Genomic DNA, 24,591 nt, shown 5'->3' on the forward strand with positions numbered 1-24,591 from the left:
AGCAATATAGAATGTTACCGACTGGGTGCAAAGTTGCACCATATTACCTAAAGTTGTGCTTTTTAAACCATGTGTGGACACAGGGAGATGTGTGGACACATCTGAGTCTACGGATGCCCCAAAAGACCCCTGGAAGGGAATGGGATCTGCAGCACTCTTACATGGCTGCTATTCCTTTCAGTAGGCTTTGCACAGAAGAATTTTCCACTAGGACTCTGCAAAAAGCCAATTCAGAGGGATCCAGAGAAAGTCAAGTGGAATCAGCCCTGGATTGCTCTAGGTTGGGTTCTGGAGCGATTCACGGTTAGACTCTCAGACAAAGTTCCATAGAAAAATGTGTTTATTAGAAGAAATCCATACTAAAATTCTGATGAATTTACATAAGGACTTCTTAAAAATCACAAACTAATGTAGAAATGCAAAGGACTGAGCTAAAGATTGCAAAAATGAAAAGCTGAAAGAAACCAAAACAGATTGGTTCACCCATCCACAGTTGGATCCAAACTCAGCCTTCCACCAATGAAAGAGCTCCTTTCTTCCATCTATGGAAAGCATGGGTTCCAGTGAAAATGTGGTAGTGGCCCAAAGGGCCATAGTGAATGTGATAATGTGAACCCCTATATGTCCTTGAATATGCTTCTAATAGAGAAGTTATGGTAACCTGTTGCTTCATGAAACTGATGATTTGACAAGATGCCGTCCCCCACTGGAACAGGACAGCTAATATGTCAATCACAAAGATACAGCTCGTAGAACATAAGTTGATAAATGATACAAATGGCTACAAGTAGCACAGGTTCCCAACATGCATACTAACACAATGTGATCACGGTGAGAATCAAAGTTTAGTTAGCAATGCTTATTGCGCATGCATGTTAAACATGAAATGAGAATTATGTATACATGATTGGTTAAAATTGAAATCCTTTGTTTGAAATGTTATAAATACCCCTGCCCGAACCTTTGGGCAGGGTTGCAGTTTTGCAAAAAGATTCGACTGTAACCTATTGCTTTGCAATAAACAACAATGGACTCCTAACTCCTCTCTCCTCTTGTTTCTGAGTTTTATTGGCGTAACTCAGAAGATAAGCCATTTTTGGCTTACAACAAAGTGATTCCACTAGCAGAAGGGTGGAGGGAGGTGGCAATTTTTGTGACCCTCCCCCCCCTCTCATGCCCACCTCAGTATCCCAGAGGATTCTGTTGCGCAGTGGTAAATTAATCAAAGCAGAGTCTTCTTCATAAACAGAATAAAACTTTACTGAAGAAAAGAAACTTGTTCAGAAACAGCATAGTTAAAGAGCATACACAGAATGCTCATTGCAGCTGACTCTTCACAGAAGCACAGTCTTAGCTAGTGATTTAGTAGAGTCCTGGAGCCACTCTGTCTGCCTTAGCTTTACATAGCAACAACAGCACTCCACAGACTACTCCATACACAATCCATACAGCTCTCTGACTGAGGCTCATAGAGAGGCTGGCTACTTTTTATAGGGAGAATGAGTCATCACCCAAGAAGAGGTGTCACGAGTCACAGTGCCTTAGCAGTTTGCTGTTAACAGTTAACAGCAGGCTTAGGCTTGAATGATTGTGTAGCCCTTGTAGGCCTTACTGCTTCTTCTGCTCTCAAGAAGCTTTGTCTCATGACAGATTCCCCCCTGCCCCGTGGAGCAGGTTTCTGAAGAGCAAAAGGAGGTGCAGGTGGGAGGGTCAGCCGCTGGGAACAAAGTCTAGACTCAAGTCAATGTTTCATGGGGCCTCTGAGGATTCCCTGTTATGGTTCCTTAGTTCCCTTTGCAGAACTACAACCTCCAAGACTCTGATAAGAAGGAGTGTCTGTTGTACCTGTTTAAATCCGGTCAGCCCCCTCTCTAAGAGTAATGCGATCATTGCTGCATTTGATTTTGAGCTGCATGATTCTTCTGTAGCATTTCCTCATTAGCTGGTCTGTATTCATCCTGTAATATGCTCCCCAGTGCTGAGTTTTGCTGCTTTTGGCATATTTTTTCATTTTTATTTGTTCCTTTTGAAGTCTCTCGTCTTCCAAACAAAAAAAAGGCTTTAAAAATATTTGGCAGTGTGTGCAATGTAAGGTTCCCCCCTCCCAGGTGTCAGATTGGGCTTTTCCCCAAACATAGCAATAGTTAGTTTAGCTGTGTATCGTGTTTTAAAGTTTGTTCTGTATTTAAGGAAGCTTCCACCCCACACCCTGGATTTCTTCTGAAATGTGTCGAAAAATATGGGGGGTTCCATTTCATGCTGTGTTTCTTTTTCTTCTTTATTAACTGGTACTATTTGCATCCATCATCTTTCTTACTTTGGTTTTCAGAAGAGGAGCAAATGGATTAGGTGGTGCTAGAAGGGGAAGAATGTGTAGAAGAGAAGAAGCCACCACACCCTGATGGACCTTTCACTGCATTCATGTACTCTTTACAAGTGACAGTTCCCAGGATTTCTTGGAGAATTTTGCATTGAATGTGCTTCGGATGTATGGTATGAATCTGCCAAGAGTTTCTCAAAACAGGGAGCATGGTGGGGAGCATGCAAACACCAAGAATAGGTCTATGGTGTGAAAGCTTTGAGTCTGAAGGCCACATTCTCTTCAATTCAACCTTCTGGAGGGGAGCACATGCCAATGGTGTGTGGAGCCATAGGCAAAAGGGGATGAAGCACCGGATTCAAATTTGACCTTTGCACAGACGGCTACGTTCCTACACTTGCACACACCCCTCTATCCTCCACCCAGTTCCCAGGAAGCCATGCTGGTTTAAAGTAGAATGATCCTGATTTAAATATGTCCTGGGAACAGCTCAGTTGGTAGCGCATAAGACTCTTAATCTCAGGGTTGTGGGTTCAAGTCCCACACTGGGCAAACGATTCCTGTATTATAGGGGTTGGCCTAGATGACCCTTGTGGTCCCTTCCAACTCTAAAATTCTATTACTTTATTCTTAAAAAAATTTAGAGCACAGATAGGGCCCGAGAGTTTAATTGTCTTGCTTGCAATCTCTTTGTCATTCCACCCCCAAACCCCTTTGTGGGTGTGAGCAATGTGATGTTCATTGTGAACAAAGCACACGAAAATGGGAAGTTCAACCCACTGGAATAAAGGAGTTAAAATATGATTGCAAGCCGTGCAATTAACATCGCGTGTTGTTAGTTCCCAGTGATTGCTAAGAGGTATGAATCAGTTACAGGTAGGTAGCCGTGTTGGTCTGAGTCGAAGCAAAATAAAAAAATTCCTTCAGTAGCACCTTAAAGACCAACTAAGTTTATATTTTGGTATGAGCTTTCGTGTGCATGCACACTTCTTCAGATGCACACTTCTTCAGATACAGGTATGAATCAGTTAGTGAATTCATGGGTATCAGGGAGAACAGCATGAATCTCTCACCCAGTGTGAGGTGAGAGTGCAGTTCCCCAGAGGATTATTGAGGTAGATAAGGGCAGAGGACCAGCAGCACATTGGGGTCAAGCCATTCTGAACACATGCTAGCACCACCTTCTGTTTAACTAAACTCTGTGTTCACTTGAGATACCCTGATGCCTTTACACGAGGAGTAGATGCGCTGTTTATCTCTGGAAATACAGGTAAAGCGAGCGACACTCTAATTTAGCTGATTGGTGTTCACGGCTGATGAACAGAGCCCTTGGTGCTAATGTTGGCCTCTGTAAATGGGAGGGGTTTGTTCCTTGAGATTATGTGACATCGGAGCTGTCAGTTCTGGGGCATTAATTGACATCGTGTATCAGGTTAGGTTAATAATCTCCAGCTTGGTTCTGCTTGAGCGGGCCTGCATGCCGGCAGATAGAGATCAGTGATGAAAAACTAGCCCCCGAGGGAGGATGATCACACACGGTGCGGCCAACGACTTGGCCATTGTACCTTGAGACCTACAGGCATAGAATCTGTTAACCATTCTGTGTTGCCTCTGGAAAGCAGCAGTCTTCGGGAACTGTGGTGTCATCAGCCAGTCTCACTCCCCCAGGGATGCCTGCAGCAATCAAAGCTGCTCCAGATGACAGAGGAATGGATCATACAAACCAGGAAAGGATATTACCAGAGTGGGGGACAAACCATAGGGATATACCTGTTTGTTTCAGCAAGATGTCCCAAGAGTCTAGGAAGAATTTCCCCCATACCAAACAAGTTGGGAATTACCTAGTGGGCAAAATGATCAACAAGGGCTCCTTTGCCAAAGTGATGGAGGGCTTTCACATCCCCACTGGGGAGAAGGTAAATGGAGAGTGGCTAGAACAGAGTGAGAAATGTTTGCCACTAATCTCATGGTGATGTATGCTGAAGAAGTTTAGGGCTTTGCTTCTTCATCTGCAAGTGCAACCTGGTGTTTTATTTAGCTGAAGCAGCAATGCCCGTAATAGTAATATATTTACCTGCTCTCATGCTCTGGGATATTGCACCAGATCTAATATGTTAATATTACTGTGTTAGGTATGTTGTGTGCTGCGTATAATTAGATGTTTTTCCTAACTTTTATGAATCCCTGTTTTCCCATTTGTGATACCAATGAAGCTTGTTTGATTCCTATTTGATTCTGAGTATCCGAAGTGGCTGTGCACCTACATTTTTGTAAATGTGTTGATGGATACACTGCTTATCTTCCTTGAGAAATTCAACATTCAAGTTATCTAACAGAAGTGTATAATTTGGGAGGCGGCGTCTGTCTGTACGTGCAGACATTCCACTGTGTGTTGCACAAGGAACATTTTTGCTAGAACAAATTATTAGATCATCATTATATCATGATCTAATTTTAGCATATATTAACTGAAACAAAAAACTTATTAAGCCACCGACATTGAAAATTATGACTTATTGCATGCAAACCACTAGCAGAAAAACTGCATCTTCATCCCATCAATATATATATATATATATATATATATATATACACACACACACACACACACACACACACACACACACACACACACAATTTTGTCTTTGACACTGTGCTAGAGAAGAAAAGTGGGTTGTCTGTATTATAAAAAAAAAAATATTGACAGCATTTTTATTATTTAGGTAGCCATAAAAGTCATAGACAAGAAAAAAGCCAAGCAAGACTCCTATGTTTTAAAAAATATGAAGCGGGAACCTAGGATACATCAGATGATTAAACATCCCAATATTGTTCAGCTCTATGAAACATTGGAGACGGAAAATTCCTATTACATGGTGATGGAACTGTGCCTTGGGGGAGATCTCATGGACAGAATCTGCGAGAAAAAGAAACTGGAAGAAAGGGAAGTCAAGAAATATACCAGGCAGATAATGTCTGCAGTAGAACATTTGCATCATCACGGGATTGTCCACAGGTACAGCAGATTTCCTTCCCTCAGATTTATATTTCAGGGGGCATGATAAAACTCAACCCTACTCGTTTCATGAAAGTATCTGCTGAAGTCTTCTATTCTAATTAGTGAGATTATTAAGTGTAACTTTGATCAATCATGCTATATGTAAATATTTCAGAAATATCAGATTATTTACTCACAGAGAGCATCTGTGCAGCCTTAAGGCAGTGAAACCGTTAGGATGAAGTGAATGTCTCATGGGACAGATGAAAGCATGGCACCTTGTCATTTAATTTGTTATTACATCCTTACTGTTGGAGAGAGAGAGAGAGAGAGAGAGAGAGAGAGAGAGAGAGACATTTGGATTTCCTGCTTCAGGTAATGAAATGTCTCAGACTAGCTCAATGTACACGCACAGTGTTAAAGTAAACAAGTATGGTTTTGAGTGCAAACTGGGATTTATTAGAAGAATGGGCAAAAATGTCTATCATTTTGACAAGTGGATCATTATATGTGGAGCACAGGGTCAGCGCCTCTGTTAGGCAGTGTGAGGTAGTTACCTCAGGCAACTGATTTTGGCTGCCGTGAAAGGGAAGGAAATTTCTGGTTGTTGTTGTTGTTGTTATCATTATTATTGCTGCTGTTGCTGCTACTTCTGCTACCACTAGCAGAAACTTTTTGCCTCAGGTGCTAAACCGGAGTTGAGAGAAAGAAGGGATTAGTTTGTTCAAGTCACTAACAATTTGTAGTTTGATGGGGTTTCCCCCTCCCCCCAAAAAACTCACCTTCCTGAAACTCCCACTTTCTCTTCCCCCTGGAACATGAGCTTTGTAGTCTAATTCTGGCCTCATAGAGAAAGCCATCATCTGTACCTGTTAGGGTCTGGCATACCTGTGCCAGCCTAGGTACTGATCCCAGGCCTGCTTCCCACTGCCCCATAATATGTCACTCTGTGGTAATTTTTTTCTTGGTGGGTGGGTGGGGGGAAGAGAGGCTTCAGGTTTCTGGACTTCAGTGCCAAGGTCCAGCATTAGCTGCATACTGTGCTGGGAAATATTGTTATAAGGCAACAAGTCTCTGGTGAGCTCTAGTGCGATTAAGTTATCACACTCAGAAAAGTTAAACATTATTTGCAGAGCAAAATATTATGAGCTGGATCCAGATTTGCTCTGGATTTTCACCAGTTCTCCTCCTGTCCACATCCCCCAGTGCCAACCTAGGGTTGCCACATTTCAAAAAGTGAAAATCCCAAAATTGTCGAGCTTTTTTGCTAAAAACAACACTGCCAACATGGGTTGGCATACATCTGGAGTGTCCAAGGGAATTACATGCTGAACTGACTAAAATCACCTCCCCACCATTCCTCTGGTAGGAAGTGCCCAATGAATGGAATTTTACTCACAGAAACTCTGGATCCAATCCTGTATTTCAAGACAACACATTTACCTTCTCTCCTGCTTTGTTTAGAGATCTGAAGATTGAAAATTTTCTTCTGGATGAAAACAACAACATCAGAATCGTTGGTACGTGTACTGTATGGCAGACATACAACTCTCTTCTGCATAGATGGTTTTTTGTTGCCGTGCACTTATACAGTACATAACAACTAGTGGCCAAATAAACAGCTATGGTGTCTGTGGGTTGTGAGATCTTACCTCTGGTGGCCAGAGTGGGGAACCTAAAGCTGGGGGCTGGGAGTGGCCCCACAGGCCTCTCTGCCAGGACCTCAGAACTCTTCCCAGCCATGCCCACTCCCCTGGCCACCCCCTTCTCTCCCCAGACCACATCTCTCACACTATACAAAGATATGAGTCACAGGTCTTGTTTCACCCACTCTTATTTTGGCCTCTAAACACATCCACTTTTGCCTCTGGCCCCACCCAATGCCACCACTGTCTTGTGGCCCCTGGAAAGCTTCCCACAAGGGTATGCAGGCTTCCGGATGGAGGAAAAAAATCCCCACTCCTGCTGCAGAAGATACTCAACGTGAGATAAACCACAACAATACACCCCAGAAAGAATCCATAATAAACAGATTAATTTGCTCAATATGCTTCCGAACATCTGAAAGTTTTCTGGACTCCAAGCTGGGCTTAGATCAGGCCCTGGCGTAAGGTAATGGCCTCATCACTGCACACCATGACGAGAAACCAAAGGCCCTGGTGCGGCCTTCCCTCCCCCACCCCCTGTTTATACATTACTCATTTCCCCTGGTACCCAGGGAGGATTCTGCCACACTCTTTTTCTGCTTGTTTAAATTAATTGAGCAGACTAGGCTCATACCCCAAAAAACCACATTTTATATTAACAAAAATCTTTAAGCAAAAGTCCACCTCAGTCTATAGAAACACCATAGGAGTTGGGTTTTCATGTTTCACAAAAGTTGGACACCCTACAAAAATGAAACCAGTGACCAAGTGTTGTTACTGGGCAGCCCACACTGCTTAGCCCTATTCTTTCATGTTTCTGTAAACAATCATTCCCGTCTTTATCTCCTCACATGTTTTGAATGGTAAGATGCTGCCCAAGTTGACTTTTGAAGAGTCATCACTTGGAAAGGTACATACTTGCCACTACCCTCATTATCTGCCACCCTCATATAGTGGAAACTGGGCTGCTGCACCCTGGACTTTGTTCCAAGGTACATCTCTAGTGACACCCAGGAGAAACATGAAAACAGGCTGCACCAATCTCATTTAGATTAGAATGTTGCTTGCTTTGGTTAACTGGTCAATCTAAACATTAAAGATACCCCCCAATATGTATGTTTGTGTGTGAAAATATACAAATTTCTATGTGTTTGTTTCTTCAGATTTTGGACTGAGCAACATCATGAAGTTTGAGGGCCTTTCTCAAGACCTGCTAAACACTCAGTGTGGGAGTCCAGCCTATGCAGCCCCAGAACTCCTGGCTCATAAAAAATATGGACCCAAAGTTGATGTCTGGTCCATGTGAGTAGATTGGGAATATTTTATTGCTCCTACAACACTTTAGCAGAGTTCTAGTCATGTGGTGTTCCTGCCAGCAAACGATGGGCTTGTGATTTTGAACAATTCCACTGGCAGCCCCTCCTTCCCCCCAAAAGAAAGTATTCAAGAAATTTACATGCACATCATATACTCAAACATGTACTTTATCTGGACATGTAAGAAAAATTATTCTGTACAGTGCCCTAGAATTTTATAATAAAGGGTGGGGTATATATATCTTAAATAAATAAGCAAACAAACTCAGATATTTATAAATAAAACTATTTCTTTTTACTTTCAGGTAGGTAGCCGTGTTGGTCTGACTCAGTCAAAATAAAAAAAAAATAAAAAAAATTGTCCAGTAGTACCTTAAAGGTAAAGGGACCCCTGGCCATTAGGTCCAGTCGTGACCGACTCTGGGGTTGCAGCGCTCATCTCACGTTATTGGCCGAGGGAGCCGGCGTAAAGCTTCCAGGTCATGCGGCCTGCATGACAAAGCCGCTTCTGGCGAACCAGAGCAGCACACGGAAACGCCGTTTACCTTCCCACTTGGAGCGGTACCTATTTATCTACTTGCACTTTGACGTGCTTTCAAACTGCTAGGTTGGCAGGAGCTAGGACCAAGCAACGGGAGCTCACCCTGTTGCGGGGATTTGAACCACCGACCTTCGGTTCGGCAAGCCCTAGGCTCTGTGGTTTAACCCACAGCGCACCTTAGAGACCAACTAAGTTTGTTCTGGGTATAAGCTTTTGTGTGCATGCACACTTCTTCAAATATTTCTTTTTACGTTGCTGGCTACCTACCTGTAACTAGTCACATCCAGTCTCCAAGAATTACATTTATCAATTATATCCCAGCAATGTTCCGGAGAATGGGGGCTTCGAAGATGATAATTTTAATTTTAACTGTGTATGAGAGAGAGAGAGAAAAAAAAACTTAGTTGGAGCTTTAGACATCAGTAAACTAAATGAAGTTAAATGCACCTCAAGAAGGGCAAGTGGGTTTCTTGATTTTTACAATGAGAGTAAAAACAAGAGTACCGGTACTTTGATCTCTAGACTCACGTAGCATTAGATTTTTACATTGCAATCATTGTATATGTTAAATTACTTGGTGTTGGTGATATATGAAAGTGAGTGCCTTTAGGACTACCAGGGCCTCTTTTCAACACCCTACCAGAATGTGGAATTCCTAAAGCATGAAATTTTAAGGGTGAGAGAGGTGTTAGTATGCAAGATGTTAATAGGGAGCAACAATAAGTTGTGAGGTTGACTTGTGACTGGAAACAGACAAGACATGAAGCATGGGGATTTATTGACTGTGACATGCTGCAGCTCTTCCATCCCTCTGAAACTGAGGGCATGAAAACTGGAATAAAACAGGTGTTCTGTAAATGCAGCTGATGGTGGATGAAAGCTAATCACATTACAGTCCTCCAAAGCATCTTAAATCTGATGCTGCAGTTTCCTTTAGGCTTGGAAACTAAGTTAAGTTAATGTAAGGAAATTAGGGAATTATTACAGTATTCCCCCCCCACTGCACCCCCTTGAGGGGCTCTCTGGATGGCCAGAGGCTCCTGTACAGCATGGGATGAGGTAAGACTGCTGGGGAAAGGGAGGAAACATACAGTATTCTAAAATTGACAACTGGCATATTCCATTCTAGGAGTCACTAAATGCACAGCTTACTTCTAAATAGTAATGTAGTATGTAATGGGACGCGGGTGGTGCTGGGGACGCAGGTGGCGCTGTGGGCTAAACCACTGAGCCTAGGGCTTACCGATCAGAAGGTCAGCGGTTTGGATCCCCTGTTGCTCGGTCCCAGCTCCTGCCCACCTAGCAGTTCAAAAGCACGTCGAAGTGCAAGTAGATAAATAGATACCGCTCCGGCGGGACGATAAACGGCATTTCTGTGCACTGCTCTGGTTCGCCAGAAGTGGTTTAGTCATGCTGGCCACATGACCCGGAAGCTATCTGCGGACAAACGCTGGCTCCCTCGGCCTATAGAGCGAGATGAGCGCCGCAACCCCAGAATCGGACGCGACTGGACCTGATGGTCAGGGGGCCCTTTACCTTTATGTAATGGGGGGGAGTTGCACCTATTTTGCAGAAAAAGAACAATTGTGTGGAAAGGGCCTAGAGTAGATTCTTGTAGATTGCTTGCTTATTTATTATATTGTGTATGGATGTGAGCAGAAACCATCAAGATAGTTTGATAGTAGCAACTTGGTTGACAAAGGACTGTATATAATGCTAACACACATAAATCTCTTCCAGTAGCACCTTAGAGACCTTAGAGACCAGTGAATCTATCACTGTATTCCTAAGCATCACATATGCATTTTATAAAACTCTTCTTGCTCCTCTGATGTGACTGTTACTATCTTTCTCCCTGGCAGAGGAGTTAGCATGTTTGCCATGCTAACCGGCACGTTGCCCTTCACTGTGGAACCATTTAATATCAAGCAGCTGCACCTCAAGATGGTGAACGGCGAAATGAATCCCATTCCACCCGACATTTCCACTGGTAAACCATAACAGGCTTAGTATTATACACATGTTGATCCAGCCAAAGTAAGCACTTTTGAGTTCCTTTGACTTCAGGGTCAGCCCAAGACATTTTGCTGCCAGAGGCAGAGCTGTGAATGCCACCCCCACCCCGTAGCCACAGATTAAGGGACATAGTACGCAAGGCCCACTAAGTTATTTTGGCACCTGAGCAGAAAAACTCATAAGCACAAATACCTTTCCCTGGTGGTCAAATTACAACCATAGTATAATAAATTGCAGATATTTGTTGCCTTTTCAGGACACCCCAAATAATCTGCCTGAGCCACCCACTAAACTCTGACTAATGGTAGGACTGGCCCTGCTGGTCTTCCTTGGAAAAGATGTAGGTACATGCTTAACACTCCCGTTTAACTCTCTGAACTTAACTTTGGCTGGATTGTCCTCGTAATGTTTAATGTTCATAGAAAATGTGACACAAATGTGTTGTGATTTCATCTACCATCAATCTTGTTAAGGAGTAACAACATCTATGAAGCACTTGTTTGTGATTTCTTTTGAAATGAATAGCTTTTTCTTTGCAAGCATCTTTGGATCTTCCCAGGGCATTTCCTGGGCACACTGCCTAGACATTGTTAACCCTCCCAGGTGACCCTGCCACAGCCAGCAGGCATTCATTGCCATTAAATAGTATTTGTAAATGCTCAGTCCACCAATGACAGCTGTCAAATGACAGTGATGCTTGGTCCAGCAAAGAGAACTATGCTGCGTGTTTCTCTGAGGATGGAGGCTTGGCTAGCATCACTAGTGTCACGAGCACCACTTTGGATGCTACTCATGGCATCTTGCAAAATAAGGCACAGCTAAAACACCACCTTCCTGTACCATTTTGAGCGACCTGCCACTGCTTCATGGCTTTTCCATAATTTTAAACATATTAGCATATTTAAATTTTATGCTAATAAAGTTTTGTGTGAAAGAACATGCTGATGCAGTTTCTCCTCCTTTTTGGCAATGTATTAATTTATTAATGACAATGATGAAATCATTGTGACTAGGTGGATGGGACAACTCAGAAACACCTTCTGCAATGAGAGACAAGTTGTGCTAGTCGCTATGTAACTTGATGAGAACAGGAAAGCCATTTATGCACAACTTCCATTCAAAAAAGATTCGGGTTGGTTTTTGTTACAAAACCAAAGTTGCTTTATTATGTTTCTGTAAATGCTGGAAGTCACCCAGAGTGGCTGGCGCAACCTAGTCAGATGGGTGGGGTACAAATAATAAAATACTACTACTTTTATATTCACAGCAATTCTGCATGCATCTCAATCTGGCTAACCCAACATGTAGTGAGGTCACCCATCATGACTTGAAAACAGGGCAGTGACCTGCCAAGGCAGCTTTATGCTTCTGCTCCTGCTCCTGCTATACCTATTGAATTTCCAAGCAGCCCAGGTCAAATAGAGTACCACTGTTATTGGAAGTGTTGTCCGCCACCCTGCAACATTATAGTTGTCAGGTCCAGACAAGGCCACCAAACCTGGACAGCTCTACCCAAATTTAGGCTGGAAGTGGAATGTGCTTCCCCACCCCAGGGTTCTTGAAGTAATTTGCTGAAGGTAGACTTAAGGAAGATCTAAAATCCAGGCCTGAAGGCACTGGCAGAATCCACTGCTCTTTTGACCAGATGAAGGTCATGTTCATAACGTGTGTGCCAAACATAGTCAATCTAGAGGCTCCATACTGCCTGTCAACTGTGGAATTTCATTGTTCGCCCTTCTATTTCCTTATCTGCCTGAAATAAGATCTAATATTTCAACAAAGGTTGTCCTGGGATTCTCATTTGCTTAAACAGGCTGTTGTAGCTGTTGTAGGGACTCCAAAGCTTAAATCAACAGCTTAGGTAAATTAGGTGGGTTGCAGAAGCACCCCATGATTCATTCTGATTATAATGTGGTATCAGTGTTTAGAACTTCAAAGCTTACTATTCTAAGCATTAAAAATTAGGCCACCTACAATGGGTTCTAAAAGGAACTTAAGTACAGTATATATAAAGTACAAATGGAAGTATAAAGCTTGTTGTGTAATGCATGAGTTCATGAGTCTGAATGATGCTTGGACCACTGGTGGTCCACAGACCACACTTTGGGACAGGGCCGTCTTAAGCACCTTTGCCGCCCTGGCGCCGTGGTGCAACGGATCCCTCCGCCGCCCCCCACCGCCCCGTTTTCCAGCGCGGCGGGCGGACGGCCGGGCTCAGCGCGCCGCGCGGTTGCCAAGGGCGCTGCTGCGTGGCGGGCGGGCGCGCGGGCTTGCTGCGCGGCGGAGCGGTGGGCGGGCCGGCGCTGTGGAGCCCTGTGCCACCCAGCCTGGCCGTAGAGCCGGCCCTGCTTTGGGAACCCTTGAACCACACCTTTCTAGCAGTGACTCTCCAGGTTTTTAGGTAGGGAGTCTCTTTCCCAGTCATACATGGAGATGCTGGGAATTGAACTTGGGACATTAAACGCCTGTTTATCAAATAGTTAACAAAATTAAATCCTCTGAGGGCATGTGAATTTAGCAAGTACGGGGTCTAAGACAAACCGTAATGCAGGCTATTGCTATAGCTAACATTGTTTTGTTGGAATTTCTGCCCAGGAGCTGTTCATTTCATGCACTCTTTACTTGAACCTGATCCAGCTAAGAGACCTGCTATTAAAGAGGCAATGAAAGACAAATGGCTGAATGACGGTAATATCAGGAAACCACTGAATCCATGTACATATAAAAATAGGTATTTTTTTTTCAAATTTTGTCTTCTTTGTTCATGTTTAGGGAAGCTTTTAATAGCATTTCCTAGGCTTAAGGCCAATGCAATTAATTCTAGTCCTTCCTTTAAAACAAAACAAAACTGGAACTGGGTCATTTTAATGCACATATTAAGTCCAATCCAAGCCTGTTGAAGGCACTTTCTGGTTACTCTTAAAACTTTTACACTGATGTAGTGTTACTGGCTGAACATATAGCTGAGTGGCAGTAATTATACAAGTGACATAATATGTACGTTTAGCCATAGGCCTCTACTGAGATCCAACCCATTACCATTGTTGCTCTACTGCAGCAATAAGATTGGAGAAATGGTAGGTGAGACAGGGTTTAGGAGCTTATAGGCAAGTTGGGGAACTCAATGGAGATTTAGAGGAGGTGTTCAGATAAATTTTGAAATTGGGATCAGGAAGAAAAGAAGGGTTTTTTTGTTGTGGAGGGGAATAACTTTGTTGAGTGAGCTCAGTTCCAGATTGAGCCCAAGGGTTCCCTCCATCCCTGTTACCAAACCATCTTGTTTTTCAGACTTCGCCCCGATGAGCTGAATCCTGTTGTTTTGAATTACATGACGGAATCACTGGAGCTCAATCTTTCGGATGTTGTCACTGTCTTGATAAACAATAAGCCATCTTATATAATGGCAACATACTACTTGCTATTGAAGAAATTAATTAGATATCAGAAAGAACACGGGACAATGAAGGTGAGGTGTGAATCAATGAGTGGATTAGTGCTTGCAGTTCTGAAAACATGGGGCCTGCATAGTTTCTTGAACTCTGGGGAAGCCAGTTCTCAATGGATTTTTAGTCAATGATATTTCTAGCTAGCTGTAAGTCAGGTTATTAATTTCTAGATCTTCCTTCCTTGGGTTTACTAGATCTTCCTCCCCTGGTTTAGATTTCTGCATCCCAAGAAGAGGGTGGGGGTGGCAGAACCATTGGGAAGCTATGCTTGCAATGCCCATTTGGTAGTCCTCGATCCCAGAGAGTAAATATGGCTGCATTTTATCATTCCCTTTCTTGGTGTTGAAGGGTTGGTTTTTGGGCAATGGTGAGAGCTAGGGATGCTGCAAGCCAAACATCTCTAATGGAGGGTGATGAAATATTGTGGATACTGCACCTGCCCAACTTGGTCCTACATTGATGGAGTGGGCAACTTTTGGCTGGAGCAGAGGATAGATATTCTGGCTTGTTAATAGACATGGTCTCTCTGCAGTTTCTAAGGGAGTTGTCTGTCAGTTCTCTGTGGGGGGCAAATCTGAGTTGTCCTAGGGGACAATCATGGTTCTTAGACCGAATACTACTTTAACTTAGAGCAGGAGTGGGGAACCTTTTTTGACCAGCGGCCCAGATCAATAGAGATTTTGAAAACATTGCATGCTTTATAAATGAATTAAAGTAAAAAAAATAACAATAAATTCCCCATCCTCAAGCGCCAACTTTGACAGGTAGGTTGGACCACCCACCAGCCAGTCACCCAACATTATAATGATGTCAGGTGATCAGAAACTTAGTGCACAGCACTTCCCAGTCACCAAGCATAAGACTTGCAAATCGTCTCGTGCAGCGTTTTCCGAGCACACGAAAAACAGCTGTTTGTCAGACACTTGGGAAATACTGCACAAGGGGCTTTGCAGGCCCTGTCCTTTGGTACCTGGGAAGTGCTGAGCACCAAGACTGCATACACGCTACACATTGAAAGCACATCATTTCTTTCAAAGAATTCTGTGGATTGTAGCTTACACCCTAAAAGAGCTAAAGTTCCCAGGATTCTACGTAGAAAACAATGTTCTTTAAATGTATGGTGTATACGCAGCCTATGCATGTTCATTGGTATCTTTTTGTATACTTTGGTGCTGGTTTTGGACTTTTTAAGCTCTTTTGAGCTCTGCATGTTGGAGTGAAATAATGAATAAACCAATAATATTTCGTGTCAGGAAAGGTGTGAAGCAGATAACACTGGAAACCTCAAACATCTTAAGGATTTCTCATTGTTTTCTTTGAGAGGTTGCAAGGCCATATAGTACATGTTTAGTTTTAGCCCTGGGTATTTAATGCAGAGATTCAGGGCTTATTAAACAAATAAACAGGTGGCTGGACATCTTGGTACTTACTTAGAGCCAAATTACTTTAGGCATCTTTACTTTTCCCCTCACTGGTAACCATCACTCTTAAGAGGCTAGCAGCTCAGTCATAAACATCTTGCTCTGTGTAGACAGGAAGCCAAAATCTAACTTTAAAAGTGTAAATGGTTTGGAAATATTTGACCAAAACCAACATTTCTTAGAATACACATTAGAATGTCCAATCCAGGGCGAAAGCTTGTTTTGATAAGTTTGACTCATGAAGTTATGGCTCTGTGCAAATTTTCAGTATATTGCTTTGGCATACTTAATTATTTTGGAACTGTAGGTACCTATAAAGGTCAGTTGGGGGCAAGGGTGGTTCCATTTCTCTTGGTCTGAAGCCCTGGAAAGCCACTGTCAATTGGTAGACAATACTGAGTCTTCATAAACTCAGCTCACAAGAGTAGTTCCAGAAACAGCTCTTGTCATAAAAGGAATAATGTGAGCAACTTTCCCTAAAGACTTCTGGGAACTGTAAGTTGCTAAGGGTACTCAGAATTGTAGCTCCGTTAGTTCCCATGATTCTTTGGGGAAGTCTTGTGGTTTAAAGGTGCGTGAAATATGCTTTAATTTATGGTTTGTCTGCAGCCTCTCCAAAGATCTTAGACACTTTTCATTATTTTTACTGCCTAATGGTTATTACATATGCTCAGGTGGAGAGTGGTTCAAAAATTAGATGGGCCTTGTTAGGGTTTTAATTCTTGCTCAAAGGAAATTTCAGGCATTTTGTAATGAAGATGTTTCAAAGACTTACTTGATATTTTCCTGTTCTCCTGTATTCCAACTCAACAAGGGGATCATGTAGTGACATATGAAATATGCTGGGGGAATTGCAGGGGGCAGGACTAGATGACCCTCAGGGTCCCTTCCAATGCTTCAATTCTATGGTTTCTCTACATGCGATTTTGCTCATGGACACATTATAGGGTGGAGGTGGTTGCAGCAAGCACATTTTTATTTCACACCAGGGTGTACGACATCATGGGTTTTGTAGTCTTAAGGCTAGATTAACATTTTGCATGCAAAGTTAATTCTGCAACTGATACTGTAGGAGTTCGCGATATAACAGTGCCATCACATTGGTTGATATAAAACCCGCTGCAGAGTTTAGCACAATTGCAGAAGATGATTTGGCAAAAAGGGTGAAATGCTGTGAAAGTCATCACCAATATAATAATACTTAATTTTCATTCATGTGAATGTGTAAACATGACAACCATGAAAACATCTTGGTACAAGATGAATGCAAGACAGATTTGTTGGAAACATGGTAGATATCAGTATGACCACCTTAATTTTTGCAAGAGATATTGCAAATGCCAGTATTCTGTTGTCTTTAAATGTTGGCAACAAGACAGGTATCACTTTTGCTTCATCCTCTTGACATTCTGCCATGCCTGGAGTGAGGTGCAGACTCAATGAACCCATTGATATTTGGACACTTGAAACAAATAATTTACAACAAAGTGCTATTGAATAAATAACTGAAAGCCTCAAATAAGCTAAATAACTTTCCAGTAAATTCCTATGCTGAAGTCATATTTTCCCTCTAGATTGGATTTCATAAATGCTTTGCAAGCAGCTATGCATCCTATATAAAAAGGAGAACTTTTTTTAAAAAAGAAATCATTGGGATTTATTTTCTGACATGGATAACGGAGAAAGCCAGATACTTTCACTAGCCTCCTATTTGGGTTGTAAAATAAAATGCAATATGAATTTAAACAAGGCGCATCTTAATGCTCCGATGGGGACAATATGGAGCAATTTAAGAATCCCTTGACCTGCATTTGAATCAGATAGAAAAAAAAACAGAACCTTGGAAGTTCAAGGCTGAAATCTTCTACTATCCTCATATTCTCTGTATCGCTACCCCAGCAGATCTGTTCCCTGCGGTCCTTTAACTAGTGCTTAGTGAGGACTTCATGAGTGCTTTCAACTCCATTTGTGCACTAACCAAAAAGTCAAAAGGTCTTCTCTTCATAAATTCTTCTGATATTAACTCTAAACAGTTCCCTTATGAATTTCATCTGTCATTCCAAGTTGTACTTCTTTTACATTGCCATAAATACTTTCTCTCTCACGCCGGCTTTTAGGCTCGTCAAGAAAGCCATCTAGCTAACTTTATTTCCCCCTTGACTTTTGTTTATCCAAGATATATGGACAACTCTTACAATAAATTCTCAGAATAGCAGCAAGTTCGTACATCTATTGTTCCTCACTCAGCGAATGCAAAATCTGATGGCTAAGACTGAATGTATGAAATGGTCATCAGTGACCACAGGCAGATCTTTCATACAACTTCACATCGCTTTAGGCATAATACATTTCAGCAGAGGGCAGCAGCATTCACTGATCTTCAGCATTAGAGCTGGCTCTGCCATTAGGTAGAATGGGGCAACCATCTCAGACAGCAAATGCTGAGGGGCAGGGAGAAGCGGTGAAGTGCTGAAGGACAGAGATTTATGTTCCATGCAGCCTACTGCCCACAATTATTAAGGACCATGGTAAGCTGAATTGGGTCATCCCATCATCTCCTTTGACTCAGACAGCAACATGTCTTGGAGTGGCTGTTCTCAACATTATTGAACTGTTTGGGGCAGTGTCGGGGGAAGAATGGAAAAGTTTCTTTTGCTGCATTTTATATTGCATCAAGCCATTAACCATTTCCACATTTTTTTAAAAAAACAACTGCAGAATCCATTCCTTCCTGATTGCTTCTCCATAAGGCTGTATGCACAAGCTGCTGAGTTAAGACCCTGGGGAATGGTGGGTTCTGGGGAAAGAGAGGGGCCATTTGGTCTACGGTTTGAGCATAGGCCCAGACCTTGTGCTTGTCATCTGAGGACCTTCTCTATGTCTCCTCTCCAAGAGAGGTTCAAAGGGTGGCAACAAGAGAATGAGCCTTTTCTGTGGTGGCTCCCTGATTGTGGAATGCTCTCCTTAGAGAGGCTTACCTGGTGCCATCATTACATGTCTTTAGATGCCATTTCACTATTAGGCTATCTCTCAGTATGCTTTTTACTATGCTTTTATTATGTTTTATCGTTGATGTTTTGCAATGTGTTTCTAATGTTGCACAGCTCCCTGAGAGTGGAGGTGAAGGACAGTATATAAATTGAAATAATAATAATAATAATAATAATAATAATAATACATATGGGCATTGCTGAGGAACAATACCGTACTGACATAATACAGCAGTCAGCTTCTGCATAAGTTTTTTAAAAACTAGTAAAATAATTGTCCTAGAAACAATTAAAAAGAACACCACACACACTACAAAATGCCTGTGCAGACATGTTGGGGGTTAGGTGTTGCTCAACACCAGTGATGTCACAAGATCTAGCTAGTAGGTGCCTGTGAAAGTGATGTAAATACACTAACAGAACACTACAGGTTCTAATAGATAGGCTGAGTGGTGTGTGTGACATTTTCTCATTGCCCCTCCCCAAAAAAACGCTGTTTGAGTATTGAAGAATGTGATTTCCCACAGTAGACACGAGGAAAGATATTTGATTCCCCACCCCCTCATCAACTAAGTCATAACTGTGCTTTGGTTGTCCAATAAAACTCTTTTCTGGAAAGACCCTAAAGGTTCGATTTATTAAAGTTTAACTTCTCACTTTCTAAAATCCTGACTGCAAACAGCTGGTCACAAAAGATTTAGTTTTAGGCATGATAGTAATTTTGTTTGGTGGGAAAACCTACTGGAAATTTGGCTTTTAAATGACTACAGGCAACCGAAACCCTTTTTCCACGATCAGGCTTGAGCCATAAATTATTGGATAAGCATAAAACATGGCCTGTCCTTTTACACACTGTGATTTCTCCAAGCAACCTGTTTGCATTTTATGTGTTTTGTTGTAGAAAAGAGAGCCTAATGATTACAATTTGCCATCCAAAACTTTATAGTTAAGCCTTGCAGAAATAGTGTTCCTGCCAAAAAGCTTCCTGCCCAGGTGCTTAACCAATTAGCTCTTAAGAGGCCTGGCTATAAAAACGAGCCATGGCAAGTTTTCTGATGTACTGTATATAACGTGACAGTTTGCAAAATCTAAGATGAAAATTTGTTTTCTTAACCAGGAGTGTGCAAAATCCTGAGAGAGGCTTTGATTGCATTGGCTAAAATACTTATGTCGTCTCCTATTCCCCACTGATGCCGTGTGGTTTGAGCAGTACAGTTGTTGTTGGGTGTTTTTTTAAAAAAAAAACTTACCCAAATTGTTCAAGGACAGAAAGTCCTTGAAGATAACTGATATAACTGCATTTCTGCAAGTTTTGAAAATATTTGATAGGGACAGATTAACCCACAGGAGTTTCAGATTCCCAAAGTGTTTCAGATTCCAAGAGACTCAGTCTTTTAATGTACTCTACTAAGGCTCAAAATTCATTCAAGCATTGGGAAAGCCAGTCAGCCTATAAATTTTACTTGCTTCGAATAAATATTTCAATAGGATAGATTAACAAGGAAAACCTTTCCTGTAAAAACAGTGGCTGTCAAGGTTTGATATTGTACTATATTGGATTCAGTGTCCAACTATCTATTAAGACATGTCAGCATTATACATCAACGGTGCTATCTTTGGCTTTTTTACTCAGAAGATTTGTTTACGTATTTAGTTATAGGCTGTTTTTCTACACTGCCCTTCATCCACAAGGATCTGGCAGGTGGTGCACAAAAGTACATAACATAGCAAATAAAATCAAGACATCAATTAAAATAACCATTCAACCAGTTACAAAAGTTCAGCCATTGGAGTTTAAAGAGGGGCCAAATCCAACCTTCAGCCTTCACCCAAATGCCTACATGAAAAGGTGTGTCCAACAAGGTGTCATGGACTGGCTGGATGCAGAAGAGTGGTGGCAGGCCTCAGCTGGGGAACCCTCGAGGGAAGAAGGCTCAGAGCCAGGGGCTTAGTGGTGGGACAATGATGAGTGATCAGAGGGAGGCGAGGGAACAGAGTGGGAGGAGGAGACGTCGGAAGCTGAAGAGGTAGCAGGGTTTCGTGAGCAGGAGGAAGCTGTGGCAGAGAGTTGGACAGACTCAGAGGCAGGAGAGGAGGGGGGCCAGGAGACAGGCTGCCGGAGAATCCAGGGAGTCTCCTGCTCCTGCTGTGATCAGTTCCCCTCCCAGAACACAGAGAGGAATGAATACGGCGGAACAAAGAGAGACAAGATGAAGTTGCCTTAGATTGCTAAGATAGGACCTGAGTGGGGAGGAGCCTCATTGGAGCTAGACCTACTGGGAAGTGTCGCTGCGATCACTAGACCCACACTGCTTTGGTTTCTTTGAATAACGAGTTAACTTTACTGACCCTGGGTGTTTTATTACTGACCTGCCCCTGACTCCGGCTCCTGACACAAGGCATGTAGTTAAGTGGTAGAGGGCATGTTTTGCATGCAGAAGATCCCAGCTTCATTCCGTGGTACCTGCAGTTGTAAGTGGTGTGAAAAATGTGTGCCAAAGAGCCTGGGGAGCTGCTGCTAGTCACAGTAGACAATTCGCTCAGTGGGCTAATGGTCTGGCTCAGTATAAGGCCGTTTCCTGTATTTGGGTTATGGCTCTACCAGCAGATACCAAGTGCAGCTGGAGAAAAGAAATTTCTCATAACAGCCCTTGTTTTTATACTGTTGGTTTTGTTGTACATAGATTATTTATTGCAAAAAATGTGAACATCCTATCCCATAGTCTTTGCAGTCACAATACCAGTCTTCACAGATTTAGAGTCAACCAGTTTAGCTGCAGACTAAGTTTTTTGAACCCAGTTCCCTCTGAAACCAAAGGGACTTAACTTCATCACGACTAGCTTTTCACATTGGACCCCTCTTCTTAGCCTACCCTACCCTAGTAACAAAGTCTACATCCCACCTAGATACCTGAACTTATCACGTTGCAGTTTCTTATCACTTCAGCTTTTCCATGTATGGTAGTATTACCAGTGTCTGATATGTCTACAGAAGGAAAGTACCTCAGAAAAGTTTGATGTTAAACTTCCTGGGACCCTAAGCCAAGATGCAGATGATATGCCAGCTTCTCAAAAGACAGAACAGGTTACAACAGAAAACTTGAAAAGCTGTGAGAATAAAGTGTTTCCTTCTGTCCTGAACTCAGAAATGCCATATGCTATCCAGGAAGATGAAATAGCCATCACTCTGGAAAACCAAGAAATTTTACCAGAAGGTAATATGTGCTGCTTATCTTCATAATCTGGAATGTGGTTAACTGTACAAAGGTTGGGGTGAGTGGGACTTTAATTGAAATTAGGGGGAACCAAGGGAGATATGTTACATCAGGAGTGGGGAATTTCAGGTCCAGGGGCTGCCAGGCTTCTCTATGTGGCTCTCAGAATTCTCCCCAGGCCATACCCTTCTATGACCCTGCTGCACACCCTGAAAGTTTTTGCCTGGCTAGAATGTTTCCTTGAACTCTGGCAATGTCTTGCTTGTTTGAACAGAAGATAGATAGGGAAGTGTGTGTTTAGAAACTAGCCTCCAATAAAAAGGTGAAGTTTGCATTTGGTGCTCTACACACCTTCCCCTCTGGCCCCACACTGTACTGGCATGTGGCCCTCAGAAAGGAATGAGGCCCTCAAACTAAAATAAGGTTTCTTACCCCTAAGTTACATGGCAGGCTGCTGTTACTGCTGTTACTGCTGCTGTTGTAGGGGCACTCCATGCAAAAAGTCTGGGAATTGCAGGTACAATAATGCCCTCCATGAGCTAGCTAAAGCATATCAGTGTGCATTAATAGCAAAACTGATTCATTGTGTCGGAATGAAAGAAGGAAAACAAAGATGAAACAATTCCCCTCCCTTTTTCCAGCACTATTTAGAGGCACAAGAGAACCAATACAGGTACTTGCAAGAGCATAGTGGTTTCTTTTGTCCAAAAAGCAAACAAAGGTATACGGTCACACATGTTTAAAGTGCCTTGCTGAATCAGACTGAAAGCACAACACGCTGGCTCTAACAGTGGCCAGCCAGATGCCTCTACAATCTCACAAGCAAGTAATAATAGAAATATCTATCTCCACTGTTCCCCATTTAATGAAAACTGGGGTTTGTTTTATTGTAGAAAAAGTATGATATATCACAAAATACAGTGTGGGTTTCTATCAATCTGGTTTTATGCTTTATAGATATTGTATTTGAAAAGCAGACATGTAAAGCATATATGTTTTATCTATGTTATTCTAAGATTTTTTTCTTTTTTTGGAAAATTGATTGTTTTTAACCTTTGCTTACATCAGAGCACCTTAGCTTATTGTTTTAAAGGGAAAGGATAGGCCAGTATGAGCTCCTTTAAGAGGGAGGAGAGGATTTTTTTATAGTTCCTCTCTTAGCCTTTTGCCCCCTTGCCCACCTTTCACACTGTTCCAGAGTCTCCCCTAACTTTCCAGAAACCTTTGGAATACCAAGAGAAGGAGAAATGAGCAAACATTAGCTCCCTTCTTCCTGCAGTAGAAGTGTCCCATGCGTGGAGATAATTTCACAGGAACCCTCGATCCAACTCGTTGTCATTTCTCATCTACAATTAACCCAGATGCGTTGTGACTCATGGCCAGTCATGACATAAAATGTATATCTGGACATGATGAGCAGATGATATAACTGGGCCTCTCATGAAGTCTGGAAGGTGCATACATAATCATATACAATTCAGCACATGTCTTTTTAAATATTGGAAGTGGCAACTATGAAAGGTTTTAGCTCCCACTTTTATATATCTTAAAGAGACATATGTTGCACCCTTAATGCTTGTAGGAGATGGAGTATTTCATTGCAAAATGTATTATTCTCTGCAAACTATAAAGTGCAAGTTTGTATTTACTAGCATTACTCAATGGTTTCATGTAGATGTTGAATGACATGGGGGGCAATATAGAGCTAAACAGTATTCCCCCAACACTTAGTGTACCCCTTCTTATTTTTACCTTTTATTATCATTTTGAAATAGCAACTTCCAAAAATCTTATCATCATACCAAATGTCAATCACAAATTTGAAGTATAACACATAGTGATATCCCTACTGTACTCTTTACTGCAACTATAATTTCTACATAAACTGATTTCATATACTCTATATTCCATTTAGTTTCCAAGTTTGCAGACAGAGAATTGGTTCATTTTGAACCTCCTAAATCTCCAAATAAATATTTTTCATGTGAGCCATTAAATCAGACACAACTGGATCCGCAGGAAAATATAGAAGATATTAAAGGTTTTTCAGAAGAGAGAAAATCATATTTATCTGAGAAGCCACCTTCTGCTTTAGGAAATAACCCAGCATATTCTATGAACAACCAGGCTCAGAGGTCCTTAATGTCATGTGCAAGTAGACTAACACCAAGGTCAGCAATTGAAAACAGACTGGTAGACCAAAGTCCTATGGTTTGTCCAGACACAAGAGTCAAAGATCTTCTGAAAGCAATGGATGAGAATCTTCCAACTCTACCATGGCAATATCAGGAAAAAGAAAGCTCAGCTCTCTTGATTATGGAATCACCACACCTCTCACCTTTACCAAGGCTGAGACAAGTTGCCTTGAGGGACCCAATCACTAAAAAGATTTCATTGATGGGACTATCACAGCAACAACCCAATGGTTCATCTCCATTTTTTGTCAACGGGTCAAGACCGCCAATTTTCCCCATGACCCCACAACAAACACTTATGGTAAGAAGCTTGAGGCAATCCAAAGAAAAGTCAAAAGACTTCTTCAACAGTGGTAAGGTTAAGAGGAACTTTGTACAACTCAAACACACACCTAAGGATGTGGACTTGAATCTTCCAGTATTATCTCCACCATATCAAACAAGGTCAGGGAAAAAACCTGAGATTTTAAGACTAGATTTTGCGTAA

The 24,591-nt window shown here is 42.1% G+C and overlaps 1 protein-coding gene across 1 annotated transcript; it reads left to right on the top strand.

Moving 5' to 3' along the window:
- Nucleotides 1–3,990: 3,990 nt before the first annotated feature.
- LOC118082876 (hormonally up-regulated neu tumor-associated kinase-like) lies at nucleotides 3,991–24,591 on the top strand. The gene is made up of 9 exons (XM_035110710.2): nucleotides 3,991–4,236; nucleotides 5,044–5,336; nucleotides 6,783–6,838; nucleotides 8,128–8,266; nucleotides 10,684–10,811; nucleotides 13,433–13,568; nucleotides 14,126–14,303; nucleotides 21,687–21,909; nucleotides 23,825–24,591. The coding sequence occupies exons 1-9, from the start codon at nucleotides 3,991–3,993 to the stop codon at nucleotides 24,589–24,591; spliced, it is 2,166 nt and encodes a 721-aa protein (XP_034966601.2).

This window comes from Zootoca vivipara, chromosome 3, assembly GCF_963506605.1.
Source record: "Zootoca vivipara chromosome 3, rZooViv1.1, whole genome shotgun sequence".
NCBI classification, from domain to species: Eukaryota; Metazoa; Chordata; class Lepidosauria; order Squamata; family Lacertidae; genus Zootoca; species Zootoca vivipara.

Coding starts and splice junctions, on each gene's coding strand:
- LOC118082876 (XM_035110710.2), top strand. CDS start 3,991: ATGCCTGCAGCAATCAAAGCTGCTCCAGATGACAGAGGAATGGATCAT. Junction 5,337..6,782: donor CATCACGGGATTGTCCACAG/GTACAGCAGATT, acceptor TGCTTTGTTTAG/AGATCTGAAGATTGAAAATT. Junction 8,267..10,683: donor AAAGTTGATGTCTGGTCCAT/GTGAGTAGATTG, acceptor TCTCCCTGGCAG/AGGAGTTAGCATGTTTGCCA.